This window comes from Prinia subflava, chromosome 10 (assembly GCF_021018805.1).
Source record: "Prinia subflava isolate CZ2003 ecotype Zambia chromosome 10, Cam_Psub_1.2, whole genome shotgun sequence".
Taxonomy (NCBI): Eukaryota; Metazoa; Chordata; class Aves; order Passeriformes; family Cisticolidae; genus Prinia; species Prinia subflava.
Window position 1 is genome coordinate 5,889,725 of NC_086256.1, and position 27,254 is coordinate 5,916,978.

Consider the following 27,254-nt stretch of genomic DNA (forward strand, 5'->3'; position numbering starts at 1 on the left):
CCTGATATTGCATACATGGAGAAGCCTAATACTTTTTGCAGAAATCCTGCAGAATTTATTTCAAAGACTCAGACCATCACAGACAACTGATACATTTCTGCATTAATATGTATTTTGTGTATCTCACGTTTGCTGTGAAGGAATACAGGGAAAGCCTTTTGCCTCAAATGCTTTCGGTACCAGCAGTGAGTCAGTAATTGTTACTTGCATTAACTAAGGGGAATGGCAGAATGTGAGACACTGGTTTGTCAGGGCAAGGAAATAAACCTGCTTGAAGCCAAGGCAAACTCGAAATTTGTGATGTGGGCCTGCAGAGAGCCTTCCGTTTGACTGGCAGTGGCCCAGGATAATTGTGGTAATAAAACAGCCAGGTTACAAGGTAAAAAAGGGGTACGGAGTGTGAAAAGAAAGAGGCGACAGCTCCTCACAAGCATCTCTCCATAGCTTGTACAACAGAGCCAGAGGGAAACCCTGGGATCAGAGACGGGTCTTGGCTTCCATCTGGTGGAGAACTGAAGCACTGGAATATCAGCACTGGACATCCAGGCTCAATTACCGCCCTCAGGGCTCGGCTTTCGGCACCGCGGAGCCTCAGGCACAAAGGCTGCACGAATCCTGCCATACACGCAGGACCTGCGGGAAGCAGAGCGGGGCACAAATGCTGCCATACCCGCAGGACCCTGGCGGTGCCGTTTGGAAGCGCCCGGGGCTCTGAGCCGAGAGGCAGAGCAGCATTCCCGCTCCATCAGCACTGGAGTGTGATAGGGGGAAAAGGATATCCACGGGCCGGAAAGCGCAGAGAGCTGCCGAAGCGGCCATGTAAAGAAGAAAGAGCGATTCTGTCCGGCGGCCGTGGGCGCAGCCTCTGCGCTGCTCAGGACACGGCGCGTTTCACATGCCGGGAACAGCCGCCCTGGGAACCCCGGGGCCCGCCGTGCTGCCGCGAGCTGATTGGTCCTTGTAGGCTTGAGCGACAGCAAGCCCGACCAATCGGTGAAGGAGCTTGGGACAGGAGGCTGGCTTCCGCCAGCTGGCTGTTGGACTATTCCAAGATGAGAGAAGGGGAGCACAGCTCAGACTGTGGACAGGTATACTCATGGATACATGGCTTTCCATAGAGCAATCCCCCGAATATGGATTCTCTCTTTCTTTTTCTCCTCATCCCTCTAATTTCTCTTCCCTCTCTGCCCGATTCTTGACAGGGGCAACATCCCCTCCTCCACTCCCTCACCTATGGTTTCCCCCACCCTCTCACGCCGGCAGCCTTGTCTCCACCAATGGGAGCGCCGCCAGCCATGCGCATGCGCAGTCTCGTGGCCGCCCTCGCTCGGAGCGGGCGGGCGGCGGCGGCCGGGGGTCCCCGCGGGCGGGCCGTGGCCGGGGGCTGGCGGCCAGGACGGGCCGTTGTCCGGCCGCTGTGGAGCGGCGGCACCACCGCCATGCCCGGCAGGAACAAGGCGACGTGCGGCTACGGCAGCCCGGAGCTTGCGGTGGGACAGCAGGCCGCGGAGGGCGGCCGCGACGCCGGGGGCCGCTCGCCGCATGGGGACGAGGAGGAAGAACGCGGAGGGGCCGGTCCCGAACACAACCTCGGTGACCCCGACATCGTCAAGTCTCCCAGCGACCCCAAGCAGTACCGGTGAGGACGGGAGGGCAGGTGCGGGAGGACGAGCTGCCGCCGGGACAGCCCAGCCGGTCGGTGGGGTGGGCCGGGGTCTGCCCGCCTCTGTCCCGGCCACCGCTGGGACCCCGGGGAGTGGAAGTCGGGCTGGTCCCGGTGGTTGGGACAGCTGGGTCCTGTGATAAAAGGAGGCTGGCGATCCCGCGGTGTGTTCGTCCTGAGGGTGGGCTTCCCGCTGATCCTCCCCTGGGCGAGAGGATGGTTCCTTGTGCCCGGGCTGGTCGGTGCTGGGTGTTCTCCAGGCACAGCAATGCCCCGTTCAGCGTTAGTTTGCAGCCCTCGGCCGGGCAGCTCCTCTCCGAAAGCATTAAGTGCAAAGTGCCATTTAAGTATTTCAGAGCAGATCCCAACTTAAAAACAGTTACTCTTCATGTTTTAGATGAGCTTCTAAGTTTTAACACAAATATATCTGTGAGTTGAGGCAGAAATGCTTTTAGGCTACCGTTTTGCTTGTGTTTTTATTTCAATGTTTCTGAGTAATACCCCAAAAAGCAATGAAAAAGATCAACTTCTCTGAGCACAGCCCACAGTGTCCATGGCCCAGACCCAGTGAGAGACTCGGATGAGAGCTCCAGCAGAGGCTGAGCTTGTTGGATGCTAGAAGGCAGTCAGTTCTTGAAGGGACACTCTGCTAACTTCTTCCTGTAAGACAGAAGATTATCCAGCCCTTGTTGGAGCTACTTTTTAAAATTTACCTATACTTTTCACAATGCCTGATCTGTGTGGCCAGTGGAGAATCTGCTGCCTGAGCGTGGAACTGAATTTTCGATTTGCAGTGACATTGGCTGGCAGTGAGGTTCCCTGCTGGCTGCCTGGAGAGGACTGTGCCCATTGGCTCAGGGAGAAACCTGCTCCCTCCCTTCTTGCCCTACTTCCTTGCTGCTTCCTCTGGATCTCTGCCCGCCTCTCCTGATGGCATTCTTACTCATGCTACTTTGTGGCAGCCTCGTCCTCCTGCAAAGCTCATGCTGTCAGCTTAAGGAACTCCTGCCTTTGCTGCCTGGAGCAGCACACTGCTGGCTGAAGTTTGGGAAATCACTGAAGGCTGTCACTACCGATTTTGAGGCTTGGGACCCTCTGCATATGAGGACTGGAGAGAGTGTTTGTAGCATAAACTTATACCAAAATCTTGCAAAAATCCTACTGTCCGTTCTTAACAGAATTTTTTAGTTGGAAGCAGAGAATTGCATCCTTTCAGACTGATATCCATGTGTGAAGTGAGCCTGACACAGCACAGACATTGTCCTTGTGGAAGAGAAGTTCAGTGTGTCTGGAAGCAAAGCCACGCTGAGCCTGTGTCCAGGTGTGATGTCCCAAACCTCCTGAGGGAGTGTCCTGGCAGGTGATGTGATGATGCTGACACATTTTCTCCTCTTCACACTTCAGTGATACGTGCTGCAGCTCAGTCACAGTGGGCTTAGTGTCTGTGTCTGGTGACATCGGTCTGAACTTAATGGGAAATGTCATATTTTGCCTTCTCAAATAACGATCAGAAAACCAAAAGAGCTCTGATGTAGATTGCAGGATGTGTTTTCAGAAGTGGGTTTGTTGGGACAAAATATTTGACATGATAAAAGTTTGCTCATTAGAGTTGTAACTGTGTATTTTACTTATGTTCATCTGTATATGGAATTTCATGGTCTTGTATTTCTTGTAATTTAGGAAGTTAAAGCATTTCTCTCAGTGTTTACCATGCACTAAAATGTATTTCAATATTAACTTCTAAGCAATTGTCAAAGAAAAACTTTGTGTGAGAACAATCCTGTTTAAACTTATTCAGGAGGTTTAAACAGTATTTTTAAGAATCTGAATTTTATTTTATAATATGGCCTTACTTGCATCAATGCTGTGTAGTCCTTCAAAAAAGCAATTGCACTGTGCTTGCTTCTGTTTCTACCTTATGGGATTGCATTCTTTGTACTGTATTTTGCATACTAGTAGATATTAATTACATTTGTCCTTTTCCACTGGACTGAAACATGGAAAAAGTAAAGAACACCTATGTCAGTGGTGCCTCTGCTCTGTATAACCTAAGCTGTTTAAACCATGCTGGAGTGAAATCCGAGAGCCTCCAAAGGGCCGTGGTTCAGCCGTGTCCTTGCTGCTGGGTGCTTTCTGTGTGCAACACCCACGAGCCCCCAGATGAGCAATGTAAAATTAGTATAATCTGCTCCATTAGCTTAATGGGGCTGTGTGGAAGGGATCAACCTGACTGAACAGCTTTATGGCACGGTGTTCCTCAGGAAGAGTAACCCAGTTCTCTCCTCTGCTTTCCATCAGTGCCTGCTGCTCCCTGGCAGGCTGGGGTTCTCCAGGAGCTGTGCAAAGCTGCAGGGCAGAGCTGTGGTGGAGGAGAGGGAGGTGCTGGTTGTGCTGGAATGTGCTCTCTGGGGCTTTGGCTCCCAGCTGCCCAGGGACTGAAGCCTCCACATGTGCAGTGTGTCTTTTAGGACATTCAGGGGTACTGCAGCTGTGTAGTGGGACACTGGTATCTGGTGGGAATGGTTCACAAATGTGCTATCAGAATGCAGGAGGATTAACTTTGTTCAGTTTGTTTCTGTGCCTCCTGCAGTTCATCAGAGTATCCCTGCGAATTACACACTGTGCGCTGTAGCTTGGATGAGTCAAAATGCACTTGTGCTTTTGATGGGAGCAAATTTGTCCTGCTCAGCAGCCTTGCAGCAGGGAAACTGGGTGTGTTCATGATGGTGAAACCCAGGCCCAGAGTAAGCGCTGTCACTCCCCCTTGGGTGACTGGTCATGAGTCATACCTTAACACAACCAGACTTTTGTTCATTAGCTTTTTTCATAGACTTGATAGTCCAAGAGCTGTGTCCACATTGCAAGGTTCTGACCTGGTACAGACTCGGGGGTTGGAGTAAATGACCTCTAAAGGCCCCTTTCAACAAAGGCTATTCTGTGATTCTGTGCTCTGTAACTCAGATTTTTCTGGGAGCGTGGGATGTGACCATGGGTTTGTTTTATTCTAGCTTGCTTTGTTTTGTGTGATTTTGCTGGATCAGATACCACAGGTCTCTGTCACACTAGTCCATAGGGTGGATGAAGTATTTTCTGGACCCAGCATTCCTTCCTTTCTGCTGCTGGTGTATGAGCCAGTGCAAGCTCCTGACAGGGATGCTCTGGCTAATTCGGGAAATTGTGACTCTGTTCCAGATTTGATGGTAAATGAATACTGATGAGGGCTCGTGCAGTGCAGAGCATTGGTGCTGGCAGTCCTCAGAGTGAAAAGCTGTAAAAGGGTGTTGCACAGAGGCCTTGTGAGGTTTTATTTATATATATATACACGTTAAAAACCTCTGTGCACGTGTAAACACACACAGAGGACTGCTTATTGCTTCTTGATGGGAGCCCAGCCAGTTCCCTGTGACTGGTTCTGTGGAGCCTGCAGAGGAGCTCTCTCCTTTCTAACACTTGCCTGCTACATCTGCAGACCCCATTTATTAGAAACCATTGATGAGAACAAATCAAATCAAATGCTCTGAGCTTACTTAGAAGGAAAGACTAAGATCCTCATTTTGTCACATCATATCTGTTTCCAAGAGCCTGACAAGCCTAAAAGATGATTGAAGTTTGGGTTTGCCTGTTCTGAATGCATGAAGTGAGTGCTAGTAACGTAAATGTTGCACAAAGAGAGGAATAAAAGCCAAAATCAGTGAGCTTGACCTTATGGGGAGAAGGGCTTCTGCTACTGCCCTGAACTGCTTCTTATTCCTAGAGCTGTTGAATAGCAGAGGAATGTTTTACTTTCCTTCTACAAAACTGCTCAGTCTTGGCTACCATTAGATTTTCATTAGGAAATCACTCTCAAAGTAGTACAGGAAAAAATGAAAATTTTGCAATTCTGAAAATTCAGACTTAGAAAATTAATGTATTTATTGCACGTAATTATTCTTTCAGGTATATCAAACTGCAGAATGGCTTATGTGCACTTTTGATTTCGGATCTGAATTACTTGGATGGTGCCCCAACATCCTCAGAGGAGGAGGAGGAGGATAATGAAGATTCTGAAGAGGGCAGTGATGAGTACGATGACTCTGGAGCTGAGATCGAAGATGGTAGAGAAGATGATGATGATGAGTGTGATGACGGGGATGAGAGTGAGGACAGTGATGGAGATAATGAGAATTTCAATGGTTCTGATGACAGTGAATTAGAAGAGCTGGCTGAAAAGGAGGAGACAAGAAAGAGAGGTTGTTCAGAAAAGCAGGTATGTACTCAAAGCTGTAGGGTGCAAAAATACATAGTGAGCTTTCTCGAGGTCTGAAGCCTTGTGATTAGACGTTCAGATGAGACCTTTTTATTGTGCCTGTCCCAATTGATTCACCTTGTCCTTCTGTCATTTCCCTGAAGTGTTTCTTGAAGCAGCATTTACTGAAAATGTTGTATTTCCTCTAGTCTGCAGCAGCCCTCTGTGTTGCTGTTGGCAGCTTCTCTGATCCTGAAGATCTGCCTGGATTAGCACACTTCCTGGAACATAGTATGTATCTGCTCCTGTTTTATCTTCAGCTTCAGTGCAAAATAGGTGCTGTGTAGTAGATATTTAGTAGATATTTAGTATCATTTCCTAATTTGGCTATTTGAGAATTCATTTTCATGAGCTTGTGATTTTATATAAATACTGCGTTAGTAAGGAGTTCTTAATGTGGGAGAAGGTGTCTCATGCACTTTGCCAAGCCGTGCATTAGCCTATATCAACTTTATTTGTTCCCCATTAAATTGAGGGGAATTATGTTACCTGTGGCTTTATCGACCGGGTTGGAGCTACAGACCTTTGTCTGGTAAAGGGTGTTGAATTAGTAATGTGGACACAGAAACCACGTGAAGTTTGTGATCAGATGTGTCCCAAAATACTCTCCTTGCCTGGCTGAGGCCAGGCCTGCTGGCAGGGCAGAGGCAAAGGGCAGCAGTCACTGGGCAGATCACCCAGGCTGTTGGTACTCAGTAATTCCTCTGCCTGTGAGCTGTGGCTCAGTCACAGAGGGGTCGCTGTGGCTGCAGTCAGGATTAACAGATCAATGTCATCGTGGCACTGTTGGTGATTTTTGTTGCAGTGGTTTTTATGGGCAGTTTGAAGTACCCGGATGAGAACGGGTTTGACGCGTTCCTGAAGAAGCACGGGGGCGGTGACAACGCCTCGACCGACTGTGAGAGGACAGTGTTCCAGTTTGATGTGCAGAGAAAGTACTTCAAAGAAGCCCTGGATAGGTAACTTTGTGTGAATGATGACTAGGTGTTAATTAATGTCCCAGGAGCTTGGGTGTAGTTGTCCAGTTTCTCATTTTGGGGTGATCAAAGCTGTTGCTGAACTTCCATAGCCACCTGCAGTACAGCAGTGATACTGAATATAGGAAAATGCTCTTTTCCCTTTGGATATGTTGCTGGTTTTTTTGCTGTGGGATTATGTGGGACCCATGTTTAAGTCTTAATGCATGCAGCTCTTTGATTGTTTTGGCACTCTTAAACTGGTAGCATTGAGGACAGGAGAAATGTTATGCAATGTGACAACTGATCAGAGGGGAAGCGCTCCCAGAATCCCAGTGACTCATCCTTTGAAATAGCTGTCCTGGTAGAGTTACTGTTTATTCTAAATTGTTGTTAGTTTTTTTCAGGCAGCCTTCAAAGTTAGGGTAGGATGTGTGTCTCAGAAGGACACATTTAACTCAGTGCAGGTTGTTCACTGCTGAATGTATCTTTTGCCAGAAAATGCTTAACTTGCTCTTTTGTGCTGTTGGAACAAGAGAGCTCCAGTGGTTGGCATGGTTTCCTTTAGTGAGAGGAATTCCTCATTCATAGGGGCATAGCTGAATATTCCTGGTGCCATAAAATATCTCAAGAGGCTGCATGAGTAGGCTCCACTGCAAATCTACTTCGACACGAGAGCAAGTGTTTGCACAGTTTTCTGTGTATAACCTAAATTTTACTTTACTAGGGAAATTTCAGCTTCCATTTACAGATTAATCCATTTTTTTAGAGGTTTGGAAGTGCGAAAGAATAAAAAAATATATAATTGCACTCTGTCACAAGAGCCTGCTTAGTGCAGAGGAAATCAGAAATTAGGAATTCTGTAGAAAAGCTTCTTATACAAAGGAGATAAATGAGTGATGAGGATGAATTCTGCTCATTCAAGCAGCTGTGGATCTGAAGAAATGGAAAGACATCATCTTCCAGTTGTCTTCAAGGTCTTCTGGCCGTAGAACTCCATCAGGGATATATTACTTTTAACCTTTTATTGCTCTTAACTTTTTGCTTCAGCCACTTCGATCTTTCATCAAAAAACCTCAGCAAATCAAACAGAACTGTTAGATTGTCTGCAGCCTTCTGCAGAGTCTCCATGCAGTGCAGAGCTGTCCTTTCCAGTGCTCTGCTCTCTATAGATACACAGTATCCACAGTATCTCTTGTAGTAAGTCAGGCAACTTTGTAAACCAAAATAGTAGATGTTGAATTTAATTACTGAGCTTTTGCCCTAGTTTAATAGACACTGAAAAAGAGTAAATGAATTTTTCTGTTCCACAGGTGGGCACAATTCTTTATTCACCCATTAATGATCAGGGATGCAATAGATCGAGAAGTGGAGGCTGTAGACAGTGGTAAGTAAGAGAATCTTTAAGAGAATCCTTTCCTGTATGTTTAGCCCATCATCTTAAAACAAAACCTACTTTGTAGCACTATTTATTGGTTTCTATGCTGAACTCCCCTTCCAAGCACTTCATTCAACTTAACTTACCAGAGAGATTAAACTCTTGAATTGGAGCTTTGTGACTGTTAGACATCAGTGGCTTTTAGAGGAAGAAGGACTGGATGTAGTCGCAGCACTGCAGGAGTTTACCCTCACATTTTCATCAGTTAGAAATTGATGATGTGAGGTGGTTTGGCAGTAACTGGCAGGGCAGTTACAGGAGCATGTGGATGCTCTGCAGTGAACAAAATGCCTTGAGCTCCAGCACAGCCCCAGAGCTCTCCAGTCCTGTGCAGAGTTAGTACAATAAGTTGAGGTAAATTTGTCTCCTTATTCTAACACCTGAATAATTAAAAAGTCACTTCCCAGAAGGAAATTAAACCAGGCACAGGAGTGGAGTGTTGATTTTCTAATGTGTGATGGATACTCCCAGACTGCCTCTAAAATGTCACTGTTTTAGGAAAACAATGTTATTTATTAGCAGATATCCCAACTGGTTCAAATATTTATTCCAAGTAATTTTCTTAATCTGTCTTCTGGCAAGGAAAAGTGGGTTACTTGATCTTTGAGTTTAGATAAAAGTCAATGTAAACAAGGACCTGCCTTTGAGTTAAGGTGTGGTTCTGGAACAGCTTCAGCCATTTTACCCCTTGGTGGTGCAGAACATTCCTTCCCTTGCAGTGACACCGTGGTAATAGCCCAGGAAATGGTGTCAGCTGGCTGAACTGCCTGCAGGAGAACCCAGCCAGAGGAGTCAGTTCACAGCTCTGCTGTGCATGTTTGTTATTACCAGTAAAACAGGAACAAGAAAATGCAGTTCAGGAGGCTGAATTGATTTTGGCAGAGCCCCATATTTAGATTGGTGTAAAGTGGTTGTAAAAGTGCATTTTTAGAAACTTATCTTGCTCACCTTTTGATTTCTTGTTTCATTATTAGGCTAGGGGTTTTTCTGTGTGATATATGGTAGAAACAGGTTTGTGATTGTTCTCTGACTGCAGGGCCTGATCCTGGATAATATTGATGGTCTTTTGTCCCCATTAAACTTACTTATTCAGAGCATTCAGACAGGACAAATTGGTGCTTTGCATGCTTTTCTTTCTTAACCCTTTCTTTACTTCTCAGCAATGAGCTACATTCTTCCTCTTATATGCTAGCAAGTCCTCTTTCTTATTTCACTACTTCATTCATATATTAAAAGAAATTTCAGGCTGCTTCTGTGTGGTATGTCTCCTTTTCAGTGTGGCTGGGATTTGTGCTTTGTTTTGTGGGAACATGACGTCAAACATGATGCATGCCACTGCAAATTCTTATAATTAACAGAGTATCAGCTAGCAAGGCCCTCTGATGCAAACAGAAAGGAGATGTTATTTGGGAGTCTTGCAAGGCCTGGACATCCTATGAAGAAATTTTTTTGGGGTAAGTCCTGAATGTCTGTTATAAAATGGTAATGATACTTTTAACTTTTAACCACTTAGAAGTTTGAGTGGTTAGGTGCACTAACATGAACTATCATATCACAGCAACCATTAAACATGTTCAGAAGAGTTGAGGCAATTATCCATTTCACAGGAAAATGGTTGGGAATAAAAGCAGCTGTCTCCTTTTTAAGATACTTTTCTTTCTGGTACTGCTTTTTGCTGATGTTACGGCTGGGTTGCCCAAGGTGTATAATTATGGAACTTCATCTTAACACAAAGGTGGTGCTCTCTGAGTCATCTCCATCTTGCATAAGCTGGGGTTTTTTGCTGTTAGAATTTCCGGGAAAAATAAATTATTTCTGGTTGTATGTCTAAGGAGGCTTTTCCAGGTAAATGATTCACTGTTGAACTTCCAGGAGTTAGCCCTTCACTGCCATGTAAAGGGAGCAAAATGGAAATTTCTCCTTCTCTTGGACAATCCAGCACTCACTCCCTCACCCTCGTGGTGCTGGTGAATGTGTAAATAGCAGTGTGAGTGATGGGTGTTAGAGTTAGCAGCTTTAAAGTGTAGCTTGTTTTTATAAATTTCTGTGGTGACACACACTGAACTTCATATTTCCTCCTCGTTTTCCCTCTGCTGTTCTACAAGTTCCATTGGTGAGGGAATAGCTGGCAACACACAGTGAGCTGTGCAGCCTGTGGGAGATGTGATAATGCAGGAGGACTCTGTCCTTCCTTGTCACAAAAATATCAGCTGTCCTTTGGATAAGAACCAGAAATTGCAAAATACCCAGTTCTGCTGAACGCTCCTTTCACTCCGAATTTCTATTAGATATTTTTAACGTGCTTTACCATGATCAGACCTAGGGAGGAAAGTAAATTCTCAGTATCTGGTGTTGCTGTAACACTGTGTGGATAGCTAACCCTGCCTCCCTTTGATGTTTGCAGGTAATGCAGATACCCTCAAACACGAGCCCAAAATGAACAACATCGACACCTACACCAGGCTGAGGGAGTTCTGGCAGCGCCACTACTCTGCCCACTACATGACTTTGGTTGTCCAGTCTAAAGGTAAATCAGTAGCTCCCTAAAAACAGCCCCATTGCTGCTGTTGGTGCTTTTGGAACCAGTCCAGCTGTAGTCCAAGCCAGTCTAGTGGCTTGTCCAGTCCTGCAGAGGGTATTTATATGTAAATTTTAGCCTGGTTTCCAAATGAAACAAGACCTGAGCAGTTGTGCTGTGTTACTGTCATGTTGCCACTTCTTGAGAAACCTTTTGAAGCTGTTGAATGGGTTCCTTATTAACACAGAAGGGAAAATCTCAGAGATAACATTCCAGAAATAAGCTTGTAGCAATGAAGAGTCAAACCACTTAAATGAATTAATGGTGCTGATTTCTCTGCCATCAACAGTGAAACTCCTGAGCATGTGATGGGGAGACAGACTGAATCTCCCAGTTGTCTTGTTGGCCTAGGAGGAATAGAGGTTCTATGCAAATGGATTTGAGTTTTATTTCAGTGGAGAGCTGCAGACCTATGGGTTGTTTCTGCTGAGAATAAACACATTTCTCAGAAGTTATTCAAGTTGGGTTTGTATTTAGGGAGGAGTTTCGTTGAATGCTAAAACTGGTTGCAATTCCCACCTCTAAAATGGAGATAGTAGTAATAGAGACATTCTTTCTTTTCTTCTCTTTTGCTTTTAATTTTGGTCTAGACAGTAAACTGCTTAGGGTGCTGAATGCCTCTTGAATAGTCATTAATTAGGCCAGTGATGGGTTGTAATATTTTCTGTGGTGATTGGGAAGAAAATGATGGTAACTGATACCCAGCCAGGTCAATTCTGTATTTCCTTCTCTGTTAAAACAAACCCAACAGTGAGTCCTCCCCCTGCCCCATCCAGCCCTTTTTATTCCTTTTGTTTATATATGCAGCATCACTTTTGGAGTTCAGAATGGTTGCTTAAACAAGCAAAGCTTTTATTTTAGAACCCCTTCTGGTTCGTGACTCATTTCCCTCAGAAAAGAGGATGGGGAGAAGGAATCCTTAGGACTGCAGGAGTGCATTTGAGAGGGAAAGCTCCTGTGTTTAATCTGGAGAGTTGTGGAATGAGTTACAAGTCCTGGTGATTCTGTAGATCCCTAAGACAGCAATTCCTTCTCCCAGTCACTCCAGACACTGCTGAACTCTACACAAATCCAGAGCTGTGACCATGGGTACAGCTCAACAAATGTTAAGAATTGGCTCAAACCAGCAGCTTTGAAGTTAATAATTTAGAACTTTGCAGTTTTTAAATACACTGACTTGCAGCCTCTTTGAAATAACTGAACTGGTGAGATAAGGTAACTTGTCTTAGATCTTCAGGAAATTGCATTGCTGTCTTTCTTCTCTCTTTTTTAGAAACACTGGATACATTGGAAAAGTGGGTGACAGAAATCTTCTCTGAGATCCCAAACAAGTAAGATTCATTTGATGCATGAAGACGTTGCAGATGATAAAATTAGCTCTTCTTAAAATGACATAAAAAATCCCTTACTGGAGAAACAAAGGAAATTTCCATTTGTTAATTAACATTCTTATCTGGGAAAAAAAAAGGCAACTTTTAAAATTAAAGATCACCGTTAATTGTTCAAGGAAGACCTTGTTTCTGCTTAACAATTATTTAGGCTGTGAGCTGTGTGGTGCTAACTTGAAACAGTGTTTGTTTAATGTTTGCTGATGCCTTGATTTCATTATGTCATTTAAACCTAGATTATCATTTCACATTGCATATCTTTGCTTTGTGCCAAAAATAATTAGAAGCAGAATTAATTAACACCATATCTGGAATTTAAGTGTCATCCTTAGGGTGGCAACGGGTTAGAAATAAATCTTTTTTTATGGTTCACTCCAATATGCCCTCTGAAAAGGGGGTTCTGCAAAAGCTTTGCTGACTTGAAATGCATTTTACTTCCCTTTTGCAAGATGTTTGTTTCTGTGGTGCTTGGAAATGCTCTTGTGAGAGCCTAGTGCCATTCAGGGACACATTTGTCTGTCCTGGCCACCCCCCTCCTCATCCCTCCTGCCCCACAAGACAATCCATCGGGATTCCTTGGGTCCAGGGTGAACTCAGGCTGTTCTTTACTGTCCTTGGCTGTACAGAAGGAAGTTTTGTGCTGTCAGTGCCTTGTGCAGAGGGAGGGGAGGTGTTGGGGTGGTTTCCCATCTTGGTTAATCGCTCACTTGCATGGCCAGGCTGCCTCCCAGGGGCTGGGGGGATGCTGGGCTGCACCCTTGGAACAGGGCCCTTCCCAGGCTCTCTGCTGTCCTGCAGAGCCCTGGCCCTGATGCCTTTGGATATCTCAGTGCAGCCTTGAACCCCTGCCGGTAACATCACACTTCCATTTTGCTTTTAAGTGGTTTACCCAAACCCAGCTTTGGCCATCTGACACAGCCTTTCGACACACCAGAGTTTCACAAGCTTTACAGAGGTAAGAGAAGTGGATTTAAATGTTTTCAATACCTGAATACTGAAAGAAATTTTCTCTGTTGAGTAATTCTGTGTGGTTTTAAATGGCTTTTAACTATTCTTTCTGCGTTATGTAAGATTTCTTATCTCTGTCATGTCATATATATTTATAATTAATCAATTTATTCATCCAGTTGTTCCAATCAGGAAAGTTCATTCGTTGACCATCACTTGGGCACTTCCCCCACAAGAACAATATTACAGGTACACTGTGCTGCATTTTACTTCTACCACGTTTATTCTGTGAATAATTTATGGACTTTCACAACAAAACCAAAGAATCTCATTTACTTGTCTAACAGATTACTTTGGTTCAGCTAGGGGGGCATTTTAAAAATGAATTAAAGTGCTGCAGATAAGGTTCCCTTTCCTCACTGACTCAGATCAGTCATTATGTTCTCAACTCCCACACTTTCAGCTTATTATCTTAATTCTGCCTGAAAATGCAAAACTTGCCCTGAAGAAAGAGACAGTGCATATTTTAGTCATTAGCCCAGTGATGTGAATTCTTTCTGTGAAATGTGTTACCTCCTGGCATCTAATCTCCTCCAAACTCTCTCTTAGGGTGAAGCCTCTTCATTATATTTCCTGGCTGGTGGGACATGAAGGCAAAGGCAGTGTTCTTTCTTTCCTTAGGAAAAAGTATGTGATTTTTAAGCATGGTTATTAAATGCTTTGATCTCATTCAAATACAGATAAACTCTATTTTGTGTATTTATATTTTCTATAGATGTAAAAGCAGGCCAAGCCTGCCTTTTTGTATCAGTGTTTTGTAGTTTATCATCACTCTGTAAGGTGATGATAAACCCAAGTAAGAAATAAATGGGCTTTTTGTGTGTGATTCATGGATCAGCAGTATCTGTGACTGATCTTTGAGATCTCCAAAAGGTTACTTAGCTTTTTCACTGCTTTTCCTGAATTCTGTATCCTTTTGATGAGGTCACATCCTTAAACTGGAAAAGCTTTGTGGAAACTGTGAATGGATTGAAAGCCTCTGAAATAAAGATACACTGTGATGTACTGCTTTAACTAAGGTCAAACAAAGCTGAAATGATTAATTAATAAGTACCTTTCACTCTTGCATAGGTTTTGGGCCCTTGCATTGTATGGAGGAAATGGAGAGACAGGATTTGAGCAGAACTCCACTTACTCCATCTTCAGCATTTCTGTGACTCTGACTGATGAGGGTTACAAGCACTTTTATGAGGTATGGTGTCATACAAAAAAATCTCGTTTTTCCTGCTGTTTGCCTAATGTCTGGATAAATGAGTCTGTTCCTTTCTGTCTGCAGGTGGCCCACGTTGTGTTTCAGTACCTGAAGATGCTGCAGAAAAGGGGGCCAGATCAAAGGCAAGTGTTGGGCACTCCAGCAGGTATTTGTGGTGCTGTCCTTCTCCATTATCCTGTTATTTGTAGTGCTGGCACTTTTTGTGGAGTTCCTGGAGCATAAACAGGGAGTCGCTAGTAAAGCTTGTCTGTATGGAAAACATGTCAGTTAAAAAAAGTTTAAGAAGAAAATTTCTAAATGTTTGTGCTTATTTTTGGTGGTTTTAGTTTAATTTATTGTGATGTGATTCCTTCAGTTTAGTAAGCTGAACTAGTGTAAAGGTCAGGTGCAGTTTTGTGTTCATTTTAAATAAAATTGATGAGCCTGTGGAAGTCAGGACTGGGTGTTCTGGTTTTAGCCTTATATTAATTTGTTATCAGATTTTGACTCTTAGTTAACTCTCTTTCTCTTTGGAAAATAGAATAACTTTCTGCCAGTTCTGAGAAATGCCATTTTGGGAAGTGCATTTCATACTGGCTTCTGTGTCACGTACCTGAATGAATCATTGATTTCACCATTGGTGCCTTTCCTAGAATGCTCCTTTTTAAAGGTTCTTGGTGAATGTTGTGGAATAATGGAGAAAATCCACTTTTATTATCTTCTTCCTTCTTTGCAGAATATGGGAAGAAATACAAAAGATTGAAGCTAATGAATTTCACTACCAGGAACAGGTATTTATCCACTGTTCTGACATAGGTAAACCATGAAGGGTATTACTTTTTCATTTTGAAACCCATTTTCAAAGTTCTATTCGAGAAGAAATACATTGTGCACTTAATGAGGCTGTAGTTGGCTGAAAGATGTGTTCTAGAGAAATACTGAGATTTTTCCCTAACAGAATTTAATTTGATTTTTCATTCCTTACCTGCTAGGTAGGCTCTTTTTCAGTTTAGACTTTCTTATTTCCACTACATTTAGCCATGTTCTGTTTCTTACTAGGTAACTTGTTTTCTTTCTTTGAATGGCACTGAAATTTCCTTTTGAGGAAAACAGATCCCATCCATACAAATCCTGCATACAGCAGGAACACAGATTAATGTGTGCTTTGTGAAGGGTTGTGAATCCCAGGGGCAGAAGAATGACTTGGCCATGACACCCCAGATTTCTGCTCGGTGGATGGAGCTGTGCTAAGGAGGGCTGGTCTCAGAGGCAGGGCTTGGTTAGGGGGTGCCCAGGAGAAGTTTAATGTTTCCTCAGGTGTTTGGTGGCTTGAGAAATCCTTGGGCACATTTCCCATTACATCTGCAGGACACAGATGTGCCACACTCAGCTCTTTGCAGGAGTGCTCTCTGTCTGCACAGTCTGATGCTGCCTGCTGCAAACTCCCCAGAAGCACAGAGCTGAGCAGCCTGCTCCTCTGGGCAGCCTCACCTGCATTTCATGTTCAAACAGGGGAGCCTCCTCCTGCTCACCCTGCACAGCAAGGCAGCGAGCTGGGGAGAGGAGCAGAGCCAGAGGTGCTCGTGCAGCAGCAGCAGTTCCTTGCCTTGTACTTTTCAGGTCACTTTAAATCTTGAATTCTTGCTGGGCTTTGCTTGTGTCCCCTGGAGCCAAGGAGTGCTTTCTGCTGGGTCTTCAGCTTAGTGGATTCCATGGCTGTGAACTGCATAATCAGGGTTTCTTCTGCAAAGATGATGTGTGTGAAATTTCAGGATTCCCAGAGGAGACTGAACATTAGATACAGTTATGAAATATATTTAATGTAATAACTGAAACTAAATGCTGTAATAAGCACAGCATCCAACTCATGCACAACATATCTGACTAGTCAAGCTCTTCTCAGAACAGAGAATTGATATCTTGGGTTTCTAATTGTGTGACAAATAGCTTTATTTCTTTGCTTGCAGACAGATCCAGTTGACTATGTGGAAAACCTTTGTGAGAACATGCAGTTGTTTCAGAAGGAAGATTTTCTGACAGGAGACCAGCTCCTGTTTGAATACAAGCCCGAGGTAAATGTTCTTTGAACTCTGATTATATGTTTTGATGTAAGGAAAACGTGCATACTGTGTAATACAGGCATGTGTATAGGCATTTGTAATTAAACATAATGCAGGCACAGGTTTTGTATTAATTGAAACACTTGTATTCAGAAAGCAAATCTGTTTTGTAAGCTTGTTATGTCTTGTTCTTCCTACATTCTAACTGAGAAGCCTTTGCTGGCTCAGGCAGAGCTGCATTTGAACTGAAATATTGTGTGGAACTTGCAGATTTGAACTGAAATATTGTGTGGAACTTGCAGATCATTGCTGCTGCCCTGAACCAGCTCAGCCCTCAGAGAGCCAACCTGGTTCTGCTGTCTGCTGCCAACGAAGGCCAGTGCCACCTCAAGGAGAAGTGGTTTGGGACCCAGTACAGCATGGAAGGTACAACAGCAGCTGGAGCTGGCAGTGTCTGAGTCCTGCGTTAGAGGAAGTGAAAGGATGACCACACAAAGTACAAGTGCACAGAAGCAGGGAGATGAATCCTCAGGGCTTTACTGAGCTCACTGTTAGTCTCTGTGCCACCCAAACCCGCTCTTTGTTTGGTGCCAGTCGATTCCCACTGCTGCAGCTCCTCTGGGAGGCAGAGGTCCCAGCAAGCTGCACTTGGCTCCATTCAGGGGAAAGAACACCAACAACGGAGCACAGGCTCTAGGGGGAGCTGGGTTACTGAGGCACACTTGATTTGCTTTTTAATAGGACTGCTTCAGCCCTGCTCCAGAGGGTTTTGAAGGAGGGGATTTAGGAGGTCCTGAGGAATGGGTGATGTTAAGAAACTCCTGTATACTGCAAATCTCTCTGGAGATGGGGAAAAGATGTCTGGAAATAGGGTGACCTTTCCTTCCTGTTGAACTAATGCATTTCATGGTTTTTAACAGATATTGACAAGTACTGGAGTGATTTATGGGACAGTGACTTTGAGTTAAATCCGGATTTACACCTTCCAGAAGAAAACAAATACATAGGTAAGGCAGCTGGGCAAGAGTGAAATCTTCCCAGTGATTTATTTGAGACTTTGCTGTGGTTTAGAAACAACCTAAACTGGTATCAACTGGTTTTTGCAGATTAAAAAAACATGAGCACTCTGTTCAGCTGGATTTAATTTACTATTCTTTTATTTATAAGCTTAAGAACTGAGTTATTTTAAGGCATATAAACTTACAGATAATAATGCCGTAGCAGAGCAGGCCTCACAGTGAGTGAGAGTTTACACAGAGCTTCAGACCCCTTATTAGAGAATTTTATTTGCTTAATCCTCCTGTTTTTGAAGGCATCTAAATACCATCTGCCTTTGTTGCCAAAAGCAAATGAAATGAAAGCCAGGACTTGTGTTCCTGGATGGAATGTGAAGCCACCACTTCTGCTCTGCTTCTGAGCCATTGTTCTGGCGTGGAAGTGAAAGAGAGATTTCTTTAGACTAATTTACAAATCTGGAGGGGAAGAATGTATTTTTGATACTTTTGAAGACTTAGATGAATTTAGCCTGATGGTTTCTGTGAAACACACTAATCTGTGGTTTTGGTGTGGTTTTTCTCCTTGTTAGCCACCGACTTTGCTTTGAAAGTTGCTGACTGCCCTGAGACAGAATATCCCGTCAAAATACTCAGCACACAACAAGGCTGTCTCTGGTACAGGAAGGATGATAAATTCAAAATCCCAAAAGGTAAATGCCTGAGGGCTTTCTGAATAGCAAGACCCTGTTTTCACCAGCTGGAATTTATTTGAAGGCAACCCTGGTAGTGTTCACCATTTAAACCTGCTGTCAGCTCTTCCATGGTGCTTTTGAAATGTTTATTGGCTACAATAAAAGAGAAGCAGGTGAACTAAGGCAGCAAAGACACCCTGCTGATACCCCAGGTTGAAAAGTGGAATCACTGCAATTTACTGACTTGTGAACAGTCTGTGTGGGGACAGGACTGGGCAGACAGAATGTGCTGCTGAGACAAGGGCTTGAGAAGGAAGGAGCACATTAATTAGAAGGGACACAGTCTCTTCTACAGAAAGAGAAAAATACAGACTGGATCTGAGACAAGGGTGGAAAACAGATTGCTGCTTTCAAGCAGAATGTCACAGTTTTTAGTGTCTCGTAAACAGATGTCCTATGAAGTTTTCTCTTTATAGTGGTCATGCCATGGGAGTATTCTGCAAAGCTCAGCTTTGTTTTCTAATATTTGGTACTTCAAAGGGAAGATTTTTGGAATAAGAAGATATTAAATGATGCCTTAAAATACGACACAAAGTGTTATAGATGAATGACCAATTAAACTTTGTCACCAAAGAGCAACTTGATGGAAATACATTTGAGTTCAGAAAGTTGTCACTTTCTATACAATTGCTCATTTAAATTTCCTTTTCCTCACCAGGTTATGTTCGATTCCACCTGATCTCTCCATTGATACAGCAGTCTGCAGAGAAGTGAGGATTGTATTATTTATGCTTACCTTGCAGAGTAACTAAATTACCTTACCTAGTGAAAAAACGGGAGGAGACTTGAATTTTAAGCAGGAATAGAATAAGGTGTCCTTTTCTCAGGTGCTTCCTCCTTCCTTTGGTTTTATCTGCAGTTTGGTGATGGTGGTTCTGCAGCAGGTCCTGCAGCTGTGGAAGGAGTTCCATGGTGTGGTGTTCCCCAGGGCAGCTGTGGGAAAAAGCACTGTCACAGCAGCAGTGCTCAGAAAGGAGCTGCTCCTGGAAAGAGCAGCCCAGAGTCATGTCCTGAGCATGTCCCAGCATCCTGGGGGCCTGCAGGAGCAGGAGAGGCTGCAGCAGCCTTGGGAAATCCAGGGTGGGTCTGGCAGAGCTCTGGGTGCAGCTCTGGCTCTGCTGCACTTGGCTTGCCCCAGGCTGTCATTGCCACTGGTACCAGTGTCACGTAGGCCTGCCAGGACCTGCACAAACCATGCTTTGGGAAAGCCTTTGTAACTCTGTTTTCATGAGGTGTGTTAGTTTAATCTTTGAATTAGAGTCCAGGCAATAACAAAAACCTGAAAGCAATTTCCAGGCTGTGTAGCTGTAGCTTATTATTTTTTTGCCTTGGTAGATAAATAATCAGCTCATTACTCAAATATTGAGTATAACTGAGTCTATCTGCCCCCATGGCTTTACACAAAGTAAAATATTTTCATTTGCTGTGATTTTTCTACATTTTGAGCATTGTCTTGTTAAAACGTGCATTCTTACCTTGAAGAAACCTTAAATGTTGTGAAGCTGCAATCATTCACATTGCAAGCAATAGCTCAGTGTCCAGATAATTTTTAAATGGTGTCATGTGCTTTCTGCAGAAAGGGAAACCTGCATTCTCTATTTCTATTTTTGTGGAAAATTTCTTTTTGAATCTCATTTTACACAAATTCCATTTCTGTTGGAATTCACTGTGTGTACCGTCACTCATCGGGCTTAACTTTCATATTGAGCCAATCCTTTTTTTTTCTTTCTTTTTAACCGCTGCCCTTTTCTCCCTCCAGCATAATCCTGTTTGATACATTTGTAAACATCCTTTCCCACAACCTGGGGGAGCCAGCCTATGAAGCAGACGTGGCTCAGCTGGAGTACAAGCTGGTGGCTGGAGAGTACGGCCTCATCATCCGAGTGAAAGGATTCAATCACAAACTACCTGTAAGCTCTGCTCGTCTCCTCACTGTGTTTATGCCTGCAGCTTTGCTGTGTGTGTGCTTTTCTGGAGCTTTGAATGGCTGGATGAGGTGTTTTAAATAAAAAAGTTGGTCCCTGGCAGGGTAATGCAGCAAATGTGCTGCTTTTTCTTGTGCTTACGTGTGTAAAGATGGAGTTGTGTGAACTTACACAAGCTCAAATTACTGACTGCAGGCTGACTTAAATCTTCCTTTAAGTAATAACTGTATGTCCATTAAAATTTTAACAGCTTTTTGTATAAAAGGAGCTTTGTGTCTCCCATGGCCATAAAGAGGATTGGAGCCTTTCCATCACTAAGTTGTGCCTATTTGCATGACGTCTGGAGAAGGGTGTCTGAGAAGAGATTCTCGTTTCAATTTGACTTTGGAGCTCCAGCTTCTGAACATGCTCATTTTGGGTGCAGATTTTCTGTGTTGGCTGCTGAGAGGATTGGGGAATCCCTGTTCCCATTCCCTAAATGCTGGCCTTGTAAGAGATGGCAGGCACAGAGGGGACACAGTGAGGAGACAACCATCAACTCCATTGCAAGAGCTTTGCTGGAACTTTGGGACCATTAATGACCTGTCAGACTTATTAATTGGAATTTTAACAGAAAAAGCCAAATATGCAAGCAGTAGGGTCTGAATATTCTCTTTTTTAATCCTGAATATCTCTGTTGTGATGTCATTGTTCTGGTCAGCTGTAAAAGGAAAAAATAGAATATTGAATACAGAAATGTTGGGGGTTCCAGGCTAGATTTGTTTCTGTAGAATGTGAAAACTCCTATCAAGTTGGGATATTGAGCTTATTCAGTGTGTAAAAACACTGCCCTTCTGACACAGTCGTTTGGGACAGAATTGTTTAGTGAAGAACATCTGGCAGAATGGAGGAATGTGCTGTAGTAATGCTCCATGTCTCAACAATGATAATTTCATTAATGATAATTGTATATTCTTGTGTAGCATTAAATTGAAATTGGTTCTTAAACCAGCTGAAAATCCCCAACTTAAACCTGTTCTCTTTACAGCTTCTATTTCAGCTCATCATCGATTACTTGTCTGACTTCAGCTTCACTCCAGCAGTTTTTGAAATGATAACAGAGCAGCTGAAGAAAACGTACTACAACATCCTCATTAAACCCGAGACTCTGGCCAAGTGAGTTCTGGGGGGGCAGCAGTGGCTGAGCTGCAGAGCTGGGGGATCCTGCTCTGTGCTCACAGGGCTGGTTCCAGGCTTAGCTCAGGGAGCCCCAGCAGCTCTGCAGGCAGCACCTCAGCCCCACACGCAGGAGCTGCTGTCCAGCAGTGCCCTGAGCCAGCAGCAGCTGCTGGGGGAGGCCCTGGAGCCCCGGCCCTGTGTGCAGCCAGGAAAGGCAGCCCTGGCATCAGGCAGCTCCTGACGTGCTGTGCCCGTGTCCCGTGGCCTGCAGGGACGTGCGGCTGCTGATCCTGGAGCACGGCCGCTGGTCCATGATCGACAAGTACCAGACGCTGATGAAGGGGCTCTCCATCGACGCCCTCTCCGCCTTCGTCGCCGCCTTCAAGTCGCAGCTCTTCGTGGAGGGTCTCGTGCAAGGGAACTTCACCAGCAGGGTGAGTGCAGCCTCGGCAGCTGGGGCTCGCTCTGCTGCCTCAGAAGGGCTCCAGCACGGCTGCCAGCTGGTGCTGCCTCTGTCCTGGCAGGCTGGAGCCTCAGGGGTACCGGGCAGCTTCACCTCCACTGCCCCAGGAGTGCTCGTGGGGATCAGCCAATGGCAGCCCACAGCTGCCAGGCAGAACAGAAGTTTTCAGGAATTTGGATTTAAACTGCACATAGGAAAAAATGTAGTAGATGCCTGTAATCTATTGGTTGCCACCATTTTTTATATTATTTGGTGTATTGATATATTTAATATGGAGAAATTCCCGCAGTGGTGCCACAGGAGGAGACTTCCCTCAGAGCACATTTATCCTGGGAATTCGATTGCCTGCATGGTTTGGTTAAACCTCACTAAGTACTAAACATGTGGAGTAAGGATAACTGCTGCTGTCTCTTTGGCTCGTGCCTTCTGGAGACATTACAGTGCAAAAAGCAGCGTGGAGACTCCCTCTGCAGTGTGGTGCAGAGGCTGGAGGGACTGGGGACAGTGAGGATGTGGGGAGCAGGGATGCAGGGAGCAGGGATGTAGGGAGCAGGGCAGCTCAGCTACTCCGGGCTTGTGGCTCACTCTCTCAAGTGCTGCACTGGCGTGTGTGGTTGTGAATTGGGGTAGCAATTCTCTTCTAAATAAAACTGATGTTCTTTGCTTTCTTCCCTAGGAAGCCAAGGATTTCCTGAATTATGTTGTTCAGTGAGTATCTCTTGACTCTTTAATTATTATTATACTCTTTAATTATCTTTGGTTATTATATGGAAACTATAATCAGAATAAGACTCTTTTCTGGAGGAGGGCGCCAGAGTGGAAGTGCTCAGAAATTCCCTTCTTCCCTCTGGTGTTTGCAGGAGGTGGCTGCTGATGGTGGCAGTTTAAGCAGATGTAGTTCTGGTTTGGGGAAGGGGAAAATAACGTCAGACCGAGTGCAGAACTGTCCGGGTGTTGCTGTGGTTTTGTGTGAGCAGCTGTTTGAAGCTGTGCTGTTGTGCTCCCCCAGAAAGCTGCAGTTTGCCCCCCTGGCCCACCCGTGCCCTGTGCAGTTCCGGGTGGTGGATCTGCCCAACACCCACCTCCTCTGTAAGGTGAAGACTCTCAACAAGGGTGACGCCAACTCCGAGGTGACAGTCTATTACCAGGTAACGTGTGCTGGGGCTGGCTGCTCCTCTGGCACCTGCCCGTGAGAGCAGGCTCTGCACAGGGGGGACACAGACACCTCCTGTGAGCACAGCCCTGTGCCCCAAGGCTGAGCCCAAGGGGAATTCCCTTGGGGGGTTCCCTGACACCGGCACCTTCTGTTCCTGGACTGGTGCTGGGAGCTGGGTTAGTGCTGTAGTGGCTTCCTGGTGTCCCCAGCTCTGACCCTGGGGGCTGGGCTGGGCCTGTCCCCTCAGGGAAAACCAGAACTGCCCATCTGTCCCTGCTGTGAATTGTCCCTCAGTGCTGAGGTGTGTGCCACAAGTCACCTTGGCCTGAGCGGTCACACTAAACCCACCCTAAATTCTTCATTCTCTGTGCAGTCAGGTGCCAGGAACCTGAGGGAATACACCCTGATGGAGCTGCTTGTGGTAAGTTTGTGTTTGTGCCTCCCAACTCAGCAGTGCCTGCCCTGAAAACAGTGCTTGGAGCTGAGGCCACGAGGCTGACTGGCCCCCAGCGTGTCCCTGCTGCTGCCCCTGGCTGAAATGTGTGGGTGGGTGCCCCAAATGCTGCAGTGGTGGACACTACAGGAGACTCTTGCAGCTCCCAGCAAACAGGACTGAGCCCTCTTAGTGCAGTGGTTGGGGCTGGCCAGGGGCACTTCAGTGTGGAGACCACGAGGGGCTGCAGCAGTGGCACTGCTGTAACTTTGTGCTGTTGCAGATGCACATGGAGGAGCCTTGCTTTGACTTCCTGAGGACCAAGCAGACCCTCGGGTGAGTTCACTGGGGAGGAATTCTCCTGCTCCTACACTCCTGCTTTGCCTGTTCTCTGGTGTCTTTGCTCTGGGAATCCTTCCTGCACAGTGGCTAATCCTCAGTTATTGTAATGGGAGCAGCCACATCAACACTTCAAAACCAAGAGCACCCATCAATACAAGCTGCAAGCCAAGCTGCTTTTGACTTCTGTAAGAATTGCATCTATTACCAGCGTGTTAACTCGGAATTATTCAGCATAAAGCTGTTCCTGCCACTTCCACACTCAGCCCCCCTTCCCCAGGGCTGTTTTCACAGCAGCTCTGTGGTGCTGAGCAGCCTCCCTCGGGGGCACCCTGCTACCTCAGGAACTGGAGCAGGCTGTTCACAGCTCTGGGTCTCTCACTCTGCTTGGATTCATTTGCAGGAATGCAAATACAAACACACCCAAGTTTAAAAGGATTTCCTGAAGCTGAGAAAACACTGAAAAGCAGCAATGCAGAAAATAAAGAAAATCAGACTATTGCAGATTTAGATCTCAGATTCTTCTGTCTAAAATACCAACTTTTAACTTGCAGCATGTCCTGTAAATGAGAAGTTGATTGTGCTTGTGGAATGACTTCATTCTTTCATCCTTTTTTCTTTTAAGCTACCACGTGTACCCCACCTGCAGGAACACTTCTGGGATTCTTGGCTTCTCAGTCACAGTGGCAACCCAGGCAACGAAATACAAGTGAGTGCTCTGGGGGGAAAGTTCTTCACCACTCCCAGCCAGCCTTGGCTCTGGGAAGTCACCTGCTCCCAGCTGAGAGTTCACTCCTGTTTCAGAGGGATTTTTTAAATTCAGGGGCATGTCAGAAGGGACACTGCTGACAGTCACAACATCCTGACTCAAAAACAACACCTGACTAAAACAGTAGCCTTAGGCTTCTTAAACTCCTGACTTGGTCCTGACTTGAACAGTGAAAAGTAATCTCAAGACTAAGTCAAATATCCCCCTGCCCGTTTGAAGCTATTCTGCCAGGAGAGTTTAGATCCTGTAAATCCTGTCTAGCTGTTCTTGTGGCTCATGTTCAGCAGGCACAGCACTGTTCTGGTTTTGCTCAAACCTGGGCCTTTCAACTACAAGCATTTGACCTGCCAGAGTTACAGGGTTATTTGAAAAATGTGCCACTTGTGAGAAAGTCAGTGAAAGCTTTATTAGCACAGTGCTGCTGCCTCTAATTTTTATGTCTGGACACTTCCATTACTGAGTTCTGTGTCATCTGTGGGGGTTTTAATGTGTCAGGAGCCTCAGGCTCCATCACATCCCATTTTCCTTCAGTCCTGATCCTGTAGGCTGTAATGCTGCAGGGCTCAGGGCTGCAGCTGGGGACATCAGAGCAGGTCCCCAGCAGCATCCTGGGGGTGCCAGGGCACCTCAAGTCCCAGGGCACAGCTGAAAATGAGAGCACTGGCTTTGCACCCTGGCACCAGGAGCAGCTGAGCACCAGCTGTGCTCAGATATCTGAGGGAGCTTTTCAGGGCATGAGGGAAGTGAGCCTGTCCCAAGCCTTCCTCATCATTTGGGGGCTGCTGCTTTACCCCTTAATATTGTTTTGGGGATTTTTTTTTCCCTGCCTAATTTAATTGTTTCTCTTTTAGTTCTGAATTGGTTGACAGGAAAATAGAGGAGTTTCTTTCTTGCTTTGAAGAGAAAATCAAGGATTTATCTGAAGAGGCTTTTAGCACCCAGGTAAATCTTCATCTTGTAAAGATCTTCTTTGAACTGCACGATTTAGTTACAGCTGTCAATTTTCCGAGGTTTTCTGGACAAAGGTCTCCCCTTTAAAACCTGCCTCTTACTCTGTTCTGCTGTTATCTAAACATCCATTCTCTGGCCATTTGCAGTTAAGTTCAAAAAGCAAGGAGCTACCTGGTTTGTGTAATTCACGTTTTTTTCCAACTGCAGTGACAGTGATGGTAAAATACGGTAGTTTTAAACCCATTAAAACTAATTGTCCTTTTCCCATGTAGGTAACAGCTCTGATAAAACTGAAAGAATGTGAGGACTCCCACCTTGGAGAAGAAGTGGACAGGAACTGGAATGAAGTGGTGACCCAGCAGTACCTGTTTGACAGGCTGGCACGGGAGGTGGGTGTCCTGCAGCTGTGGGACACAAAACCCACACTGGCCTTGAGCAGTTTCAAAAGCATAAATGGGATTTATGCTACTGGTGACTCACCGGGTCTAAAATTACCTGTTATTTTAAAAAAGGTTCTTTATCCAATGGAGTAGAGGTTGCAAAGAAAATATTTTTATGTTTAAAATTCCTTGAATAACCACCGTGCTGCTAAAGCCTCCTTCCTGTGTGTTTCAGATCGAAGCTCTCAAGTCTATTACACAAGCAGACCTGGTCAACTGGTTCCAAGCCCACAGGAGCAACCAGAGGAAAGTGCTCAGTGTACACGTGAGTGTCTGCTCTCACTGCCAGCTTGACAAGCAGAGTGCAGTAAGGGCAGGGCAGAGGACAGCTGTGATGTAGCTTTTACTGTGGTTATCCACATTTTACTGTGGTTATCTACGTTTTCTACATTTATAAGTCCTGTTCTTGTTAGAATCACATTTCAGTATCTCATGTTAATTGTCAGGGTAGAGAAACACTGAATGAGATCCTAATTTCTCTTCTGGTACCTTTTTTTCCAGGTGATTGGATATGGAAAGCACGAAGGGGACTCAGAGGTGACAGCTGTCTCAGGCCAGAACTCTTCATCTGGTGAAATACCTCATCTTGTTTTACTGCCCCCCTCCTCGTTGATGAGTGACATTACTTCCATCAAGGACATCAAAGCCTACACGTCAACTCTGAATGTTCTCCCTTACCATAAAATATTGAAATAAAACTGATACCTTGCCCTGCCCTGCTGTGTAATACAGGTGCTTTCTGCAACATCAACATCACAAACCTATTTTTATTAAACCACAGCTGTAGTGGTAGCTGGGATGAAGATGCCCATTGAGACACAGAGGAAGCTTTCCTCACGTTTCCAGCCAACCTCTCCTCACCTTCCCCAGTTCATTAAGAAGAGGCACAGCCCTGAGTTCCCCACGGGTGCCACGTTCTCCTCTCCAGCTGTGTGGGGCTGTGGGCTCTGCCTGGTGCCCAGCCTGGCCTGTGCCAGCCCTGCAGCAGTGACAGCTCCTCAGGAAAGGACCTGCAGCGCTCCCGGAGCAGTGACAGTGGCAGGGAGGGGAGAACAGCCCCAGGCTTCCATCTCACACTGCTTTTCTAGTTTTTCTGTATGTGCAACATAGACAAAATGAAGATGAAATCAAATAAAAGCTAGACTTAACCGTGGAGAGAAAAGTACTTTGATTGCTACATCTAGCTACTTACTCAATGGTTATTAACTGTAGCAAAAGCACACAATGCAGAGGTTCCCGAAGTGCTGGCAAGGCTGGATGTTGAGTCCAGAAAACTTCTCCTGTGGATGCTGCAAATGCTCATTT

At 45.2% G+C, this 27,254-nt stretch overlaps 1 protein-coding gene across 1 annotated transcript; it reads left to right on the forward strand.

The window, feature by feature from the left end:
* Positions 1-1,294: 1,294 nt before the first annotated feature.
* Positions 1,295-26,664, forward strand: NRDC (nardilysin convertase). The gene is made up of 31 exons (XM_063407088.1): positions 1,295-1,639; positions 5,600-5,909; positions 6,098-6,179; positions 6,754-6,907; positions 8,218-8,291; positions 9,701-9,796; positions 10,747-10,869; positions 12,194-12,251; positions 13,190-13,263; positions 13,436-13,505; positions 13,866-13,943; positions 14,388-14,508; positions 14,593-14,651; positions 15,245-15,299; positions 16,476-16,580; positions 16,871-16,994; positions 17,489-17,575; positions 18,154-18,273; positions 18,974-19,025; positions 20,075-20,225; positions 21,268-21,395; positions 21,670-21,832; positions 22,538-22,569; positions 22,871-23,009; positions 23,391-23,438; positions 23,734-23,786; positions 24,415-24,498; positions 25,410-25,500; positions 25,782-25,898; positions 26,125-26,214; positions 26,451-26,664. The coding sequence occupies exons 1-31, from the start codon at positions 1,296-1,298 to the stop codon at positions 26,643-26,645; spliced, it is 3,477 nt and encodes a 1,158-aa protein (XP_063263158.1). The 5' UTR covers position 1,295; the 3' UTR covers positions 26,646-26,664.
* Positions 26,665-27,254: the final 590 nt, after the last annotated feature.

Excerpts from the sequence above, each read along its gene's own strand:
- NRDC (XM_063407088.1), top strand. The coding sequence starts at position 1,296 with ATGCGCATGCGCAGTCTCGTGGCCGCCCTCGCTCGGAGCGGGCGGGCG. Across the intron at positions 13,944-14,387 it reads CTTTCTTTCCTTAGGAAAAA|GTTTTGGGCCCTTGCATTGT; the intron begins GTATGTGATTTT and ends ACTCTTGCATAG. Across the intron at positions 22,570-22,870 it reads TTCCTGAATTATGTTGTTCA|AAAGCTGCAGTTTGCCCCCC; the intron begins GTGAGTATCTCT and ends GTGCTCCCCCAG.